Source organism: Podarcis cretensis (assembly GCF_951804945.1).
Source record: "Podarcis cretensis genome assembly, chromosome: 9".
In the NCBI taxonomy this organism is placed as follows: domain Eukaryota; kingdom Metazoa; phylum Chordata; class Lepidosauria; order Squamata; family Lacertidae; genus Podarcis; species Podarcis cretensis.
Window position 1 is genome coordinate 38,703,526 of NC_137178.1, and position 17,048 is coordinate 38,720,573.

Sequence of the window (17,048 nt, forward strand, 5' to 3'; positions counted from 1 at the left end):
TCATCAGATTATGAGTCTACCGCTCTTAACCACTACACCACCCTGGTACCAACCTCAGGTTCCATCCTGCCCACCCACATCCAAGAACAGGGATGGAAAAGCTGTAGCCCTCCACCTGTTCTCAGCTCCAACTCCTGTCAGCTCCAGCCAGCATGGCCAGTGGTCCAGGATGGCGGAAGTTGTAGTCCAGTAGCAAATGGAGTGTTTCCGATTCCCCATCTTTGTCCTCGACAGACTCCAGTGCTCTGGAGCAACCATCCAGCACCTTTGGAAGTAGCACAGGCCTCTTCCGTTTTGTTTTGTTTTATAGAGAAGATCAGTCTCTGGAGATTAGGCAGAGAGAAAGACTGGATCAAGGTGAAGCGGTGAATTTTGTGGCTGTATGAAAATGTGCACCTAGTACTACTGTACTTCCTGTTCCAGGTTCAACTGTACAGTTAAGTACTTAATTCGTTCCGGAGGTCCGTTCTTAACCTGAAACTGTTCTTAACCTGAAGCACCACTTTAGCTAATGGGGCCTCCTGCTGCTGCATGATTTCTGTTCTCATCCTGAAGCAAAGTACTTAACCGGAAGCACTATTTCTGGGTTAGCAAAGTCTGTAACCTGAAACGTGTGTAACCTGAAGCGTATGTAACCCGAGGTGCCACTGTATATCAACTAGATCAGCTCGGCTCCCCAGGGTGAGACGTACTTACCGGCTTTCGATGATGACGATGATCCTATGCAGGTGGTGGTGGTGGGAAGCAGGCACAGCCCCTTGACGCATGCATATGATGCCAGCACTATGCTTATTTAGTAACAACGTAGGCCTCATTCGTGTGGCTGTTCTGTTCTCTGCCCCCATTTCTGAGGAGGAAGGGTTGCACAAGTTGGGTTGGCACATGTTAAGATGCACATGCATACTGCTTGTCTCTCATAGTACCTTATACACATGTATGTGAATATGTGGACATGCCCTGCACCTCCTCAGTCGTATAGCGAGTGTGAAAATGGGCTTTTTTCCAGCCGAAATGCACTGGAATGCAGTTCTGGCACCTCTCAGGTGGGCACCATTGCCATGATAAGAGAATGAGGGAGTTCCGGCACCTTTCAGTCCAAGCTCTCAGTCTCTAACATTCACATGAGAGGTAGAAACTCCACAGGTGCAGCCTTTTTTATCGCTACATCATCATGCCTAGGAAGCCTGCCGGCTATGCAGCCATTAAAGGCACAGAACCTCTTGTTAGGAAAGAAAACATGTCAGTCCTCATGGTAAGAAAAACCAGTGCTACTCCCTGCACTGCCAACAATTGCAATTGCAAACAACAATTGACTAGTTACAATAGGAAATAACCCTCATCAGGCTTAAGATCCCCTTAGTTCTGCAACAGAATCTTTGTTATTGGAAAACCAGGCTGATGATAGTTTGTGACTGCCATCCATGCTTTCCACTTGTTTCGGCACTAGCCATTTCGTCCCACTAGAGGGCACCATTGCTAAATTTATTGTCTTATTCAGGCAAATTTTCAAGAAAATGATTGTTTCAGTTCAGTGCTTACACTCCTGTTTTTAAAATTCAGCCTTATTTGCATGCATAAAAGTATACAAAAGAATTTTCTCACCAATCTGCTTTTTATCACAGAATATCGTACTGGGGGTAGCTGGGCTACTTGATACTCATTTAATTTTTTGGTATAACATTTATAGTAACTTTCACAGATTTAATGTATTTTAATGTTTTCCATCAGAAGTTTTAAAAGATGCCAATTTCAAAATTTTGTGCATCTACGTGGAAAAAGTTAGCAAAATTTAGCAAATTTATTATGTTCCTTTTGTATGACTGTTTCCAAAAGGCCATTTTTGTCATTTGAATTTTTACCCCATCTCTGGGTAGAGCAGATCAAATCAAATTTAAAGGATCTTTTCTGTCCTGAACACATCAACACTTCTGATAGTTGTTGGTTTTTGTTTTTGTTTTTAAAAAACACCCTTTCAAGTAACTCAGAATAATCAACTGGTCCGCTTACAACTATGTTTTTTATCTGTTTATTTCTCCATGCTATTTTGTACTATTTCCAGCTAGGCTTAGTTATGCAAAGTCTCTTGTAACACAGAGAAAGCCCTTTGATAAAACCGCAAAATCCTCTATGATTGCCTTCTCACCTCCAGCTAGTTCCTCCTTTATTGATGGTCTTCATCTACGTACGTAATGGACTGGTATTGATTCGCTCCTTTGGAAAGAGTCAGAATGGGGCAAAAGCCATAGCCTTGGGGGCACACAGTTAAAAAAAAAAAGTGGTACGATTCTGGAGAAGGGATCTATACACACCTCTGGCCAATGTGGTGCTAATATGGCTGGTGTGCAGCACTAATCCTTTGGACTCATTAAACAAGGATTTGCTGTGCTTGAAGCACATAGGCAGGTGTGGTTTTTTTAAGCCACTTATCTCCAAATTTCTGTTCTAGTACAGACTCCAGCAGTTTGTTCAATAATTAGCCTTACTGTATTGCCATATTAATTTATTTTAAATACACATATTTCTCTCCTTCCAACACCCACACACCCACATCAGATGTTTCAAAATGGTGGCTTTAGGATACAAAGTGCAGCCAGACTTCTGAAGTGATTTTTACGCCTAGAGAAAAGAGTCAAAAGAAAAATGATTTGTGGAAAGAACAAAATAAGACAGAATTAAATCATAAAGCTTGTTCATTCTGGGAGTTTTTTTAAATATCAATATATATATATATAGATATAAAATACTTCTTTTGTTACTGATTTGTCAGATACGTTTTGTTATTTGCTTGTTAGGTGTGCATCTGTCCTACACTGTTTTCACATTTTTGGACGGCATTTGTGGCAGTGGCAGTGGCTTTGACAGCTGCTCTTAATGGCTGACATCCTACCCACCCACCCCAAATGCCCTAGACATTGTGTCATTCTGTGTTTTTAAAAAAATCAGTTCAGTGGGGGGCTGCCATTTTGCATGTGTGTGGTGAGTATCTTAAAAAAAAAATAAAAAAATAAAAAATATCACAAATGTTCCAGAACAATGCAACATCTCGGAACTTCTAGGAAAATAACATGGCAGACACACCAGGAGGACAACTAACATAATCTCTGCTGCTACTGGCGGAGTAAAATCGTAGGGTTCTCCCAATGCAAAGAAAAGGTGAGAAACAATATATGTACCCAGTAGTTCCTTCTGGCATTTTCTTCAGAACAAGTATAAATTTAGTGCAATGCTTTATCTAAAATGAATACACAGCTCCTAAATCACATGTATGTGTTTGCCACTGGGTGACTGTTACAGTCAACGTGGTTAGTTACATGCATGTGAAGGGCCTATCATGTACACAGAATCAGAGATTTTCTAAGCCAAGCCTCCAAATCCTTCTCTTTGGTTAAGCAAGAAACATCAACACATCTGATCTTGAAGGAAACAGCCCAGCTTTAGAAAAACTCTTGAGGTGAATGCAGAGCCAGGCTGCTGAGGGACAGGCCACGGGGTGCATCCTGAAATGAGCGCATTGAGAGTTGATTAAAAATGAATTGGGAGACTTGGTTTGTGGGTGATATTCCTATTAAGATTGAAGAATAAATTAATTGTAGAGAAAGTAATATTTTAAGGTATTTTTAGCACATCTTTCATCTTGAATGTGATCTCATAGCAGCATACAGTAAAATAGAATTTAAACCACAAATATCAACAGTCAGTCACATAAACAAACCATTCAGATGTAATCTGGATAAATTAGCTCCCATTCTGTGAAATGGGGATTTTGTTCTGCTATATGCAGTCAAATATGCAGGTTAAATATGGGACCCAGACCCAACCTGTCTTGTAGTCAGTTTCTTGGACTTGTCCGTGTTCCTTTTTTTCAAACCTCATCAGCTAGCCTTGGGGAAAAACCTGCTTATTTTGTTGGGCTTTGTAAGGTTAAATATCTGGTTCAGGACTCAGTCTCAACCTCTGCCTTATACTTGGTTTGTTGGGCAAGTTACTTTTGCTTTGTGACCACGCCCCACCCCTTGCCTCAAGCAAGCCATTTTGGCTGGCCATGTCTCCCCCCGGCAGCCATTTTAAGATAGTTTCTTAATTTTCCAGGTGTGCTTACCACTAAGATCAGTGGGGGCACCATATTTTCCACAGACAAAAAATTGCAACTTTCCAACCACAAAACCAGATTCCGTGCCTACTCCTTATTGCAATTACGCAACTCACACAGGTTTACAGAATGTGGCACATCTGAGTCCACTTTTGCAAGGACTCATACGCCCTCATCTGTTGGGAATCGTATTCAGTCACACCTCAGGCTTCTGAGATCCACCAAGCATTGCCTATACGGTGTCAAGTCTAGCTTTGCAGCCATAATGGCTAGAAACTTTAAAATCCAAGCTGAGAGCCACAGGAAACTTGCTGTTCCTTCACTAGTACACCACTCAAAATAGTTCTCCGGCAAATCCGAACTGCTAAAAAGTTGCTGTGTTTGACACTGGAATAGTCTCTATGGAACAGAGTCAGTTATTGGTACATTTTACTTTCACTGAGCATATGTGTGTTCCTTTCAAAGCATCCCAGATGAACAACCTCTCAGTTTACAAAGGAATCTTCTTGTTTGTTTTCTGATTATCATAACATCCAAATGAATTATTGTCAATTATAAAATCTTGTTTCCTTCAGGGTGTAAGATGGCAGCTTCCAAGTTCTGAGCAAACACTTTGTACATGAGACAATAACCCCCTGAAGCTAAGAATCGGCAAGACTTGTCCTTGGATCCCAACAGCCTCAGCCCACAGGATAGGAAAGTGCTCCTCCTCACTGGCAGAGTCCTGGATATTTTATGTGACAATGCTATTCATTTTCTCAGTTGCCAGCTCATCCCAAGGTTTTAACACCAGGATTATAATGTGTTAAAAGCAATCTTAAAAACAATACAGTAGATCAAACCAGTGCACATTAAGACCTGCAACAAGTCTAAATACCCTCTTGCTGTTTTGGAACAAAAATAAATTACAACTTTAAACTCATGGAAAGGCACAAAAATTGCAGAATTTGCCAATTTTATGAAAATAAGCCAAATTGTGAGTTGAAATTTATGTGGCATCAGTAGCCAATTAGATTAGGGGCTTTCCATTTTTCTTCATTCCTTGTGAAAATGCAGGTTTGCTGAATAATGTGTCAAATGGTGAACCATACTATAAGGAAATTTATTTTTAAAATTAGATCGCCTTTTTTTTTTTTGAGGGAAACATATTATCTGCCACTCGCGTCTTATTTTTGTGTGGGTAGAAAAGATTGGATATTACTCTTAAATCAAAGTTCATTTAACTTATTGGTGGGTGATATTCCTGTATGATGTATCCCTTTTAAGATATAAAATTTTTCATTTTTAATCCCAATGTTATGGGGGTCTACTGATGTCAGTAACAAAGATCTGTGAATTACAGCAACACTGCAGTTTGAGGACAACTGGAGAGAGCCATGTTATTCAAGAGTTAACCGAATTCAGTGCAAGTATCCCCATCACGAAATTTCAGATTCCTCCTGCAATTTGCTTTAACTGATGGAAAATAGGAAGTATACTTACTGGAAATCTTGGGGGAAAGACACCATGTGATTCATCCTCTCTCCTGGTGCATGTATGCATGATCTGGACACACGTGGAAAGTTGGGGTCCAGGAGAAACCTTAACGTTGCCTATGGAATTGCTGATGGCGACATCTGTGATAACAGGGTCAGAGAAGCACTATCTGACATGACTCTCTATCCTAGTTTGGATCTATATTATGGGAATAATCAAGATTTTAGTACAGCCAGAGTTTTCACATAATGGGGCTCAAGTCAAAAAGTCTGCAGTGTGTGAAGCAGCCCTTGGGGAAAGATAGACAATAGTTTAAGTTGAAGGTGAGAGGTGTTTATTGTGGGCCACCAGGAAGTCAGTCTTCCTCTGTATGGAATGATGCTCAGCAGCAGGACCTGCAGATCTGCTTCAATGGAAAACTCACACCGCAGCCAACAAGATCCTCAGTTCCATGGCAAGGATCCGATTGGCTCATGGGAAGATGCCTTTCACAGTCTGTCCCAGGTAGGCACTAGGCTTCTGATCTGAAAGGAATTGTGTCTGCCACTGCCACAACAGAGAGAAATGAGAGGAAAATATATTCAAGCTGCCGTTGACAAAGACATCCTGCAAGCGGGAGCTGATTGCCAAGTGCGGAATTCCCTTTTGAAGCATCAATTGCTCCATTTTCTCAACAGAAAGGAAGTCAAGGAGGGGAGAGAGAAAAAGGCACCCCTTTGAGAAAGACAACCCGCTGCGGGGAGCAGATCATTTTCCAGACTGTTGAAGCAGCAATGCTAGGTAGAGCCTTTGTTATTAGCATACGTTTTCAGTAGCAGTTCTCTTACAAAAGCAATGAGAGTCAAGCTCCCTTTTCCAACAAAATTTTACCTTAAAAGTGTTAGCAGAGGGGTGTAATAGAAAAAAATTGCCTGGGCCAAAATCAGCAATCTAAGGATATGTAAATAAGTCTATTAGGTATGGCAGCATGACCACTCCTCTCATGCCAGCAACCGGCATTATGGGCTTCTTCGCCAACATGCAGAATTTCCACGAATCTAGCATGACTAATAGGCGCAGAGAGACATATCCTCCCTGAATTTGGCTAATCACCCTGATAAAGTTACTATTATGGGGATCACAAAAGCATTATTTGTTGGCATCCAGACTCTAGGGAGACAATGGAGGAGAGCGCCTTTGGGGTGAGGGTCAAGCTGTTGGATGGCTGTAGCGCCTTCTGTAGCTGTAGAGACTGATGCGGGAGAGGCATGCTTTGTTGCAGCTGCAACCACTGAAGGCGTCCAGTCGTGCTGCTGCAGATGCACCGTGGCACTGCTTCTCTCTGCGCTCCTCCCAGTGGTCATTCCTCCTCTGGTCAGGGCTGTGGATACACAACCTGTCTGCCTCCAGGCATTGCAGCTGTCTGCAAGGGATTTCCACACGGCGGGGTTGATGCTGCCAGCCTTCAGTTGGTCCGCCAATTGGCCTGGTGCTGGAAGTAGCTTCCTCCCCACTTTTACATATTTGGGAGCTGTGAGTACTAAACAGCTGAACAGGGCTACGTAAATTGAATTATTTTACTTGCATATCAAAGTCCAGTGACTATAATCTCTTACTTACCTTGTTTGGAATGTTGTGGTGGTGTTGTTTTAGGATGCTACCCAGAGAAGTGCTGTTACTTGCCTCCTGTGTTACAGAAGCCCAACTTGCCTTAATAAGAAGTTGCAAACTCAATCAGAGATTACAAACTCAAACTCATAAGGATATGCATAACACAATAATTTGTTACAGAATTAGAGATAAGAGTTTATGAGTTGAGATAATTTTATGAGTTGAGATAAGTTCATGTTAGTCCATAGTCAGATTTGATGTGAAAGTCTTAGTTTCAATCATTGAGCAGAAGTCAGAAGTCAATTATGGATCAGAAACCAGGACAGGGCATAGACTTCCGGTAATGGCAAAATTCCTCTGATCGGGAGGAATTTGCTTCGTGGGAATCCGGGTCTGGCCGCCACGGCGAAGGCGGAGACCCACTAGAAATCACAGGCGGGTGAAGCCTGTGAATGTGGGATTCGGCTGGCACCTTTTGCGCCTCCCCTACTCGCGGGGAAACCCGGTTTCGGGGATCCGGAGCGACGTGGGGTGAGCGGCGTGGTGCTTCAAATTGACTGCTTCTTCCACGGAGCGAAGCCGCATAGCTGTTGCCGGAGAGCGCTGACTTTTTCCTGTGGACAATTTGATCTTAAAGCAACTACGGAGAATTGGAGAATTGGATTGAATTTGAGAACTAGCGGAGAATTGGATTTTTAAACGTCTTAATTTGGTGCCGAAACGGGGAGGTCTAAAACAGGAAGTCCACCTTCCCCTTTTGTAAATAGATTGAAGCAATGAAGCTGAAGCTGAAGTCTTGGAAAGCCTATTGTAAAGGACTAAATTTCCATCAGTAAAAAATACTAAACCCCCCTTGGTGGCAGGAGAAGAGGGGGGAAAGTCTTGGACTGAGTATACCTGCAGGAGAGAGCGAACAGAGTTAATATACCACTGCTCCGATCCTGGAAACGGGCTGCCAACAGGACTGACCGTGATTAGAACGTTCACTGACAGTTAAATAAGAGGAATACATTGTTTCCATGGTCTCCGTCTGCGTTTAAAAAGGAGTAAAAGTAACAGAAAATTGAAACTAACTTTATTGTTTGAATTGAGTTTAAAAGGCCTAATACAAATAGAAACTGTTTCCCTCTAGAGGAACTGTTTCCCTCTAGAGGAAGCTTTTGAAACTGTCACAAGAGTTGAGCTGGGGGAATTTCCAGCTGCAAGATAAAAACCTGTGAGATTCTGGGGACCTTGAATCGGTTAAGAATGTTGACAGAAGAGGCCTTAGTGGTTGTATTATGTAAGATAAGTGACTCACTGGAACAGCTTCACAAATAGGTGGATGTGGTAACTACCAAAATTGACAATTTGGGACAAAAAGTGAACACCAATATAGAAACTATTTAGAAACTGACACAGGAATCTACTTTGACATGGCAAACTGCGGAGAAGGCTAGGGAGAAAGTTATTGCCGTTGAACCTAAAGTAACACAATTGGAGAGAGAGTTCCAGCCTTACAGATGCAATTTGATGACCATAAGTTGATGCTTGCTATGATTGAATTTAAAGAAAATCAGATTTCGAGGATCAGAGCCCTACCTGAACTGGAGAAGTAAAGTTTGATAGATTTCCTTACACAGGAATTTGATGACTTTTGGGACCGGGACTTGGGTCAAGAAGAGATTGAAACTGTGAGGGCTCTTGGACTTGGAAGAGGAGGGAAAAAAGAGAAGAACAAAATAAGAGACTGTTGGAACTACCAGAGGAACTTAAAAGAACAACAGTCAAGAGTGGAAATTTTGAAAGACGTCCTGAAATACCTTTCGGATCTTAGATTTAACTACGGAGATTTGGTTGCCCTGTCAAGAAGGAATATAATCATCTTTAGGTGGGAGTTTCCCCGAGATCTACTCTTTAGCCTCAAAGGAAGGAAAATGAAAATAAGATCAGTGGAAGACAAAGTAAAGTTCATGTATAAATATGAAGAAGACTCGCAGAAGGGACTTGGAAAAGAGTTAAGAGCATCGGACAGAAGATCACCAGGTTGATGGACTATAGGGAATTGGCGGATATGACTGGCAGAATCCGGGACCAGGGAGAAGAGTCGGTGGAAGAAGATTGGAAAAAGTTTAAAGACTATTTATAAAAATATTGTAAAATTAATGAGTGTTAGAAAAATGTTGGAAAGGAGCTATATGGCTTTAGTAGAAATGTTATAAGGAATTAAGTACAAATAGATTATTAGAGTATTAAAGGGAAAATAAAGTTAAAATATGTTAAGACAATTATATATTAAAGGGAAAAATAAGGTTAGAATATGTTAAGATAAATTTCAGGACAGAAAACAGAGGAAGATGGAAAGGAATTGCTGAAACAGTTAATTAAAGTGGAATACAAAAAGGGAGGTGTGAGGAGGTCGTTGAAACAAGTAAATGAAAGTTAAGATACTGAACTTATTAGATGTGTTTTAAATTGTGTTTGTTTGGTTTTGTTAATTTAATGTTTGGGGGTTGGTGTTGTGTGGTGTTTTTGTTTTTGTATTGTATTGTTTTGTTTTGTTTAATTCTTTGTCTTTCTTTTGCAATCTTTAAAATGTTAATAAATATTATTTTTTTAAAAAACAGAAACCAGGACAGGGCAGCCTCTCTTTTTAACTTTCAGGTGTTTCTTGAAGACTTTTTGTGTGCTGACAACCCTTTGCAGCTATTTGTTTTTTGTTAGCCAGTCGCTTGAATGGTCAACCGTATTTCATTTATTTATTTTTTAAAATGTTTTGTAGGTTGCACTGTCTTGATATTTTATGATACACTGGTATAGAAATGCTTTAATAAATAAACAGAGTCAGAGGCAACAATAATGTATCCAACAATGCTCAACTCAAAGTAGAGAATGGAAGAAATCAACAAGTGAGCCAAATCCTGTTGCGAGAACTGTACACTGCAAACACCCCAGCAAATCTGAATAAGAGGTCAGACAACAAGTGGTCCATGCAGTTACATCTCCTGCTTGACTCTTTTGGATGTCATCCACAAAAAAGAGAGAGAAACATTTTTATCAGTTATTTTTATTTTTAAAAAGTGTTCATATAGATTTTAAAAACAAACAAACCAAAAGCTTTACCCAGGCAGAAAAAAGAACCCAAGTTACAAAAATAAACTGCAGACCTATCCGTTTGCCTCTTTCCAAACTAACACCCAATGAGCTCCTCTTATAACTGAAGGCATGAAATGAACATCTTAACAGTCTTTAAACATAATGTAACATTTTGGATATGAATAATTAAGTTCTACTAAGTATGGACTTAAAGGATGTAATTCAGTTTTGCTTTATGTTCCTTTAAGAACAATCCACCCAACATTCACTTGTGTAAAATGAGGAAGAAAGAAACATAACACCATTTAGGCTGTTCAAAGCCATAAACAATTATAGCCAGAAGTGCCTTTCCCTGGAAGCCTTAAATACAGTGTAATATCAATGAAATTGCCATGACAAATTTTCATAGTTAAAAGTCATGAACTGATGATACTGTAGTAATTTGAGGTAGATCTGTTGGATGAGTAGCAGTGTAGCGACTGTTTAAGAGCAGACATGACTCAAATGATAAGACAGAAGAGTTAGTTGGCTGTGAGTTTAACAGTGGTGGAAGAAACAGCCAGGAATATTTCATTTGCAAGAGGCATCAAAATGAATTGGATTTGCATAAGAGCAAACCTTGCACTGTGGTGCATCTCCTCATTTTCATGGGGCTTGCTCACGAGAAAAATTCACACGATATTGCATCCAGTTTTGGAACAGTCAGCCACAAAACTCAGGGTCTCATTTTCTTCCTCAGCTTATGGCCAAGATTGTGGACTTAAGATAACCTGTATTTTGGAGGCCCAAGAAAGGATTTGTCAACACAAAAAGAAAAACATGTTATCTGTTCTTTTTCTGGCGTTTTGGCTCCCTGTATTTTTAGACAACTGAATCAAGATGTATACGAGGTGAATTTGTAATTTGTGTGTAAAAATACATATATCTGATCCACTTAACTGAGAATCTAGCTTGTGATGAGTTTGGGGAATACCGGTACCTGTACAGGCTGTCTTCTTAGAAACATATCTGATATGTTACCATTTTATAATTCTGACCCATATGCAAATAAACGTGATTGAGGCTATCTAATTGGCAAAATGTAGTAGCTTCTATGCTCAATTTCACTGACCTTAATTCTTATTAATGGGCACTTAGATCTTTTGCACCTCTGTCATTCAGAAGTGGTAACTTCATTTCCGAAAAGTGGCCTATCAATAAACACATTTTGACCTAAGCAACAAGGAAGTCATTTTATACAGATTGATATAGATTGTTGACAACATAATAAGGCAACTCAGCTTGGCACCAAATACAATTATCTGGGCAGGACTGTTAATCCCAAGATGAATAATGCATTATCAAGTCTTGGGGTATAGGGAGAAGAATGTATTTCAAACAGTTTGTGTGTGCAGTTAATAAGGTTCGCACAACATGGTAAACCAAACTGCAGATTGTAGTTAATGAGGGGAAGAGTGTAACCGTGAGTCCTGGTTCAGACAACACACAAAGCCAAACCTTGACTTAGGTAGGCACAGCAGTAACAAGGACTAAGGAGGATCAAAAAGTACCTGCAAGCTCCTCTATGGGAGCCCACATGGTTGCATGTTCTTGCTAAGCCAATTTGGCTCACATTGTTGCACAAGCCAGGTCAATAATATTGAAAATGAATGACATTCCCTAAGAACCTGCCCTTTCTTTCCACCGTAATGTACAGAGGTCAGAATCAACATTTTCATTCCCACAATTCCGTATGCGGTTGAATGCACACATACATTCTTGCAGAAGCAGGCTTCTTCACATACTTCAATGGAATGGGCTATGAACAGGAAGCCCTTGTGGACAGGGTTGCGGTGCAAGCTACCAGGTCCATAAGGATCTCCTGGATGGGGCCACATGATTACCAAGCTCACGAGGGTGTAATGGCATTATCTGTCTCTCAGATCACTGCTTAGCCCAGGGGCTGTCAACCGGGTCCCTACTGCCCACTAGTGGGCGTTTCAGGATTCTAGGTGGGCGGTAGAGGGTTGTACAGCACAAGCTGAATCCTCCTTCCATTGAGCACTGGTGGAAGGTAAGGAAATTTTACCATCGAGAAAGATGCATTAGTGGGTGGTAGGTATAAAAAGGTTGACTACCTCTTAGCCCAGGCTTCCTCAACCTCAGCCCTCCAGATGTTTTTGGCCTACAACTCCCATGATCCCTAGCTAGCAGGACCAGTGGTCAGGGATGATGGGAATTGTAGTCTCAAAACATCTGGAGGGCCGAGGTTGAGGAATCCTGCCTTAGCCTAAAGGCAACTGACATGAATAAGGGACACTGCTTACTAGCAATGCAATCCTATGTAAATTCCTATTAGGAATGGAAGTAAATTCCAATGAAGGACTTACTCCCAGGTAGGTGTATATCATTAGTATACTGGACTCTTTTATGAAGTGTAAAGAAAACTCAACATATTTAATCTTAAAAAAAAAAAAATCACTTAAGCTACAGCAGCCAAATTGACCAGAAATATCCCCCCTTTTATACCAGTGCTTTCCAACATTTAAAGAGTACACAAATATATGCTTTCTGTGGGAAATATCTAATTACAGAATTAGGTTTTCATTTTTACTAGCTTGTGTTTGCTGCAAAGAACACCACTCTGCAAGCGACAGTAAAGAGAATATTAGCATCGGATATTCTTCTGTCGCTGTGGGGTATGGTGTACTGAATTTGGGGAAAAGAGGGGGGATCTTTTAGCTCAGTTTGGGTTAACACCAATAATACTAATGTTACTAATAAAAACCCTCCTAGCTGCACGTGTAGATCACAGATCTTCCCTTACAACCATAAGCACCGGGCCTTCTCTTTGAAGATGCTCACAATGCATTTAAGATATACAATGCCATAAAATCATAAAAATGGAATGCAGAGAATTGCCTTGAGAAACCATTAGCTTTGAAGGAATGTCTAGACAACTGTGTCAACAAATGCAAATAATTTATGCTTCTCCGTTTCTCTCCAATGGATGGCCCCATGCTGAGTGTACACAAACTTAGAAGAAAAAGGCATGTCATAATCATAGGAGCAGGGAGGGTTATGGAATCATACAGAAATTCAAGTTAATGTTGACTAGAACTTCAGAAATTGCTTTCCTGTTGTCAGCCAGAAGAGTGTTGCTTGCCCCTGGTTTGTTTTGGCCTGGGATTAGCATATATGCACGTGAATGGTGAGTAGAATCTGCAGAGCACGGCTCTTGTTCTGACTTCATTCAGTTCAGTGGAGCTTACGTGAGAGTAAGAAACACTTGGCGGCTTGTGCCAACTTCCTCTGAGAAGGTGTGAGGATGGAAGCTCCGGTCTCTCATTGTCTGAACTATTCACTCAATAAAGGGGGGGGGGGGAATTCAAATGACCCCAAACTTTAGTGCAACCTCTTACACCAAGCAGCCATGTGATTTTGGAATCAATGCTTTTGTCAAATATATTTTAAGGCACTTCAGTAGGTATTTTAAATATATATATGTATATATAAGTATCTATAAAAATAAAATAAATGCCGAAGCAACATTCACATATGCCCATCTTCTGAATTGTCTCTGTGTATGTACAAAATAGTACATATATACATTCATTGGATCTCTTCCACTGTTAAACTTTCACTGGCATCTTGGGCTGCTTTGTTAATTTCAGTGCCTGCAAGCAGTAAAACACAGCATCAGTTTGTTTGCATTGAAAGAAGCAGCAGCAGCAAAGTTAAACAACCCAATGTACTTGAAATAAATTGGTGATAGGTTTCCTACAGCAGGAGGGAGAGATGCTGGTGTCTCTGGCCAACTCTTCCCTGAGTGTCTTGTGCTGCTAAATTACAAGGGGTGTTCCCCCACTATCTTGCTAGTTTTCTTCTCCTCCACCTTATGCAAGAATTCTTTCTTCTGGGATTAGCAAAGATCAAAAAGACTCTAGCTTTTTTCTACAAGTCACCTCACGATGGGCTATAACATACCGTTTCTTCCTTCTCTCTCTCCCTCACACCTGGAGACATGACACTTTCTTATTTCTCTGACACTGACTGGCAGCATACCCTACTCCTCTCTCACTCCTGGCAATTCCTAAAGACAGGGAACTGGAATCACACATCTGATAAAATGCGAACGATGAAGGGTGGTAACTTTTAAGAAGCCATCTGTTGCAGATTTCCTGGGAGAAAAAAAATCCTAGGTTATCCTTTCCTGTTAAGAAAACTTTAGAGTGGCACCATTGCATTTCCTAGAGGAGAAAGATGGCAGCACTGGGCATCCAAGGCAGGCCACAGGGTGGCACCGGGCAGAGAAAGTTCCTCCTTGGACACTTAGAAGAGCGTAAGAACTTAAGAAGAGCCTGCTAGAACAACATCTAGTCCAGCATTCTGTTCTCACAGTGGCCATCCAGATGCCCATGGAAAACCTGCAAGCAGGACCTGAGCACAAGAGCACTCTACCTTCTTGTGGCTTCTAGCAGCTAGTATTCAGAAGCATTACTGCCTATGACCATGGAGTCACGAGCACAGCCATCATGGCTAGTAGCCACTGATAAGCCTTCTCCTCCATGAATCCTTTTCCAAAGTTGGGAGCCCTCACTGCCTCTTATCGGAGTGAATTCCATGGTTTAACTGTGTGTTGCATTGCTTTGCTGCCCCTTTCTTGAAGAAGCCTCTGGCACTGTCAAATGCCTTGCGATAAGACTCCTGTTGGCTTTATAGTAGTGAGATCTGGTACCGTAGTAGTTCTGACAGTACTGAAAGGTCTCATTAGCTCTCCATATTTGGTTGACCCAGTTTCAGGCCTAATTCCAGTGTTTGTTGGACTGTTTTCTTTTTTTAAAAAAAATCATATGAGAAATTGCACTCATGTAAATTATGTGCACATATATGTAACGTGAGTGTTGCTGTCAGGTTTCTTCAGTGTTGAAACTCATTTACTGGGTGCTGAAAAGTTCCCAACAGCTTGTGAACCATGATATGGGTATTCGTCTTATATTTAAACATCTTTAAAAAACAGCAAGACAGGTTATTGAGAAAGCATTACCAAAACAGATCGAACACAGTCCACAATGCTCTCGTAAAAAGTGCACTATTTGTTTCTTAAATTTGAGAATTCGGGTTAATTGTATTCAATACATTACAAATGAAGACACATATATTTGCAACATTGTTTGGGAAAATGAGATCTTTGTTGTGTGGAGGCTTCTACGGTACTACTTGCTGGAATAGAAACGCCCTCTTGTCGACAAACCTCTAAATATTTAAATTCTACTTCATGAAGAAATCAAATGTTGGTATCATAATTAAGGAAGGATGTCACTGTAGAGCTGAGTACAATGACTGGATAACAGTTTTCCACCAGGAAAGAAATGCCAAAGTGAAGCCAAGGAGTTGATAGAAAATAAACATCAAGGTGAAGTTGACATGTTTACTTTCAAAGCAGGAGACCATTATCCAGGCACAACATCAAAATCTATTGTAATTATTGCTACTGAACCAAGAATGAACTTCCCTGATTTACAAAAATAATAATATTGTCATGTAATTAGAATAATATTCTTGGAAAAATAACCTACAAGACCAGAAGAAGAACAGTGGTATGGCAAAATGACAAATGATCAAAATAAATCTGTCAAGCAACATAGCCTGGTTAATTAAAACTAACAAAAAGAGAGACCTGACTTTGGATGCATCTTGGATGAAAAAGGCAAATGCCCTACTAGATTTGGGGGAAATAAAACCACCCACAACAGGGCCTTTTAAGACTTTACTGGGCACACATGCATGAATGAATGAAAGAAAGAAAGAGTGAGTCACAATTTCCTGTCTTTGGAATTTTTCTAAATGCTTTCCCTTCAATGTTTATGATATCTAGGAAGGAAGAGCAGGTACTTTATTGTACAGAGAACCTCACCAAAGCGTTGTACAAGGACAAAATGTGGTACGGTGCTTCAGATGCAGTGAGCATCTCTGGGTATGCCTGCAGGTCCTATTTACTGATGTGCTTTTTCCGTGCAAAATGATTGCCAGAAGTCCACACAAAGCACACATTCAGCCTAGCCTAATCTCCTTGCCTGCAGATTGGTATGATCATGGAGTGGCTCTGCCAGCACCTGAACAGCAATGGACACAACAGTTCTCTAATCTTATCTCTCTCTCTCTCCCTAGATCTATCATAATGAACTGTGCTTCTGGCCACAATTCCTTACCTTTTGTCTAGAAATCATCCAAGACTTTATTGTTGGTACCAACACGCTACCGAGGAGAATCTGAGCCGGGTGATAGATAAGTAAAGGGACTGAGATTAAGGATAGGTGTTCGTAGCCTTCAAATACTATCTTCAGCATTGGTATTCCTGTGGACAGAAAGACAGCTAAATTTAGGACTGCTTTGATTGATGTATTTTCTTTGTCGGGGATCACAGGAAAGCATTATACTTTTTGTAACATTTCACTAAGATTTCAAAAAAGAAAACAAACGAAAAAAGATAGTTCAGAAGACACAAATGTAGTAGGAGGCAGAAAAACTAATTCTGCAGTGAAGAAAAGCCCCTTTTCCTTTTGGCAAAAAGGAACGAGACAGAATGCTGGAGAGACTCCAAGAACAAATCTCCCCTCCGTTCGAAAGCGCATTCTCTCAGCCAGAGGCTGAATGCAAATTTCTAACCTGCTAGAGGCCAACTGTACAAAATATTGGGGGGTGACCTAGATTCCCCCACCCTCTTGCTTTCCTTTATCTCAATGCCAAATTGCTTACCTTCTCCCCCATTTATGATATCCCTCACTTTCGCTGGCCTACTCTCTTTTTCACAAACAAATATGTTCTCTTTGCAGTG

At 40.7% G+C, this 17,048-nt stretch overlaps 1 protein-coding gene across 4 annotated transcripts in view; it reads right to left on the bottom strand.

The window, feature by feature from the left end:
• Nucleotides 1–10,186: 10,186 nt before the first annotated feature.
• The window catches only part of SLC10A7 (solute carrier family 10 member 7), a 130,726-nt gene continuing 123,864 nt past the window's right edge, over nucleotides 10,187–17,048 (bottom strand). For 2 of the 4 annotated variants that reach the window (XM_079990622.1, XM_079990621.1), the window contains 3 exons: nucleotides 16,423–16,568; nucleotides 14,198–14,391; nucleotides 10,187–13,887 (listed from right to left, as the gene is read on the bottom strand). In XM_079990622.1, the coding sequence (XP_079846748.1) occupies nucleotides 14,221–14,391; nucleotides 16,423–16,568 (317 nt within the window). In that variant the 3' untranslated portion in view covers nucleotides 10,187–13,887; nucleotides 14,198–14,220. The remainder of the gene's footprint in view (nucleotides 13,888–14,197; nucleotides 14,392–16,422; nucleotides 16,569–17,048) is intronic. The other 2 variants (XM_079990624.1, XM_079990623.1) reach the window with 1 other exon arrangement.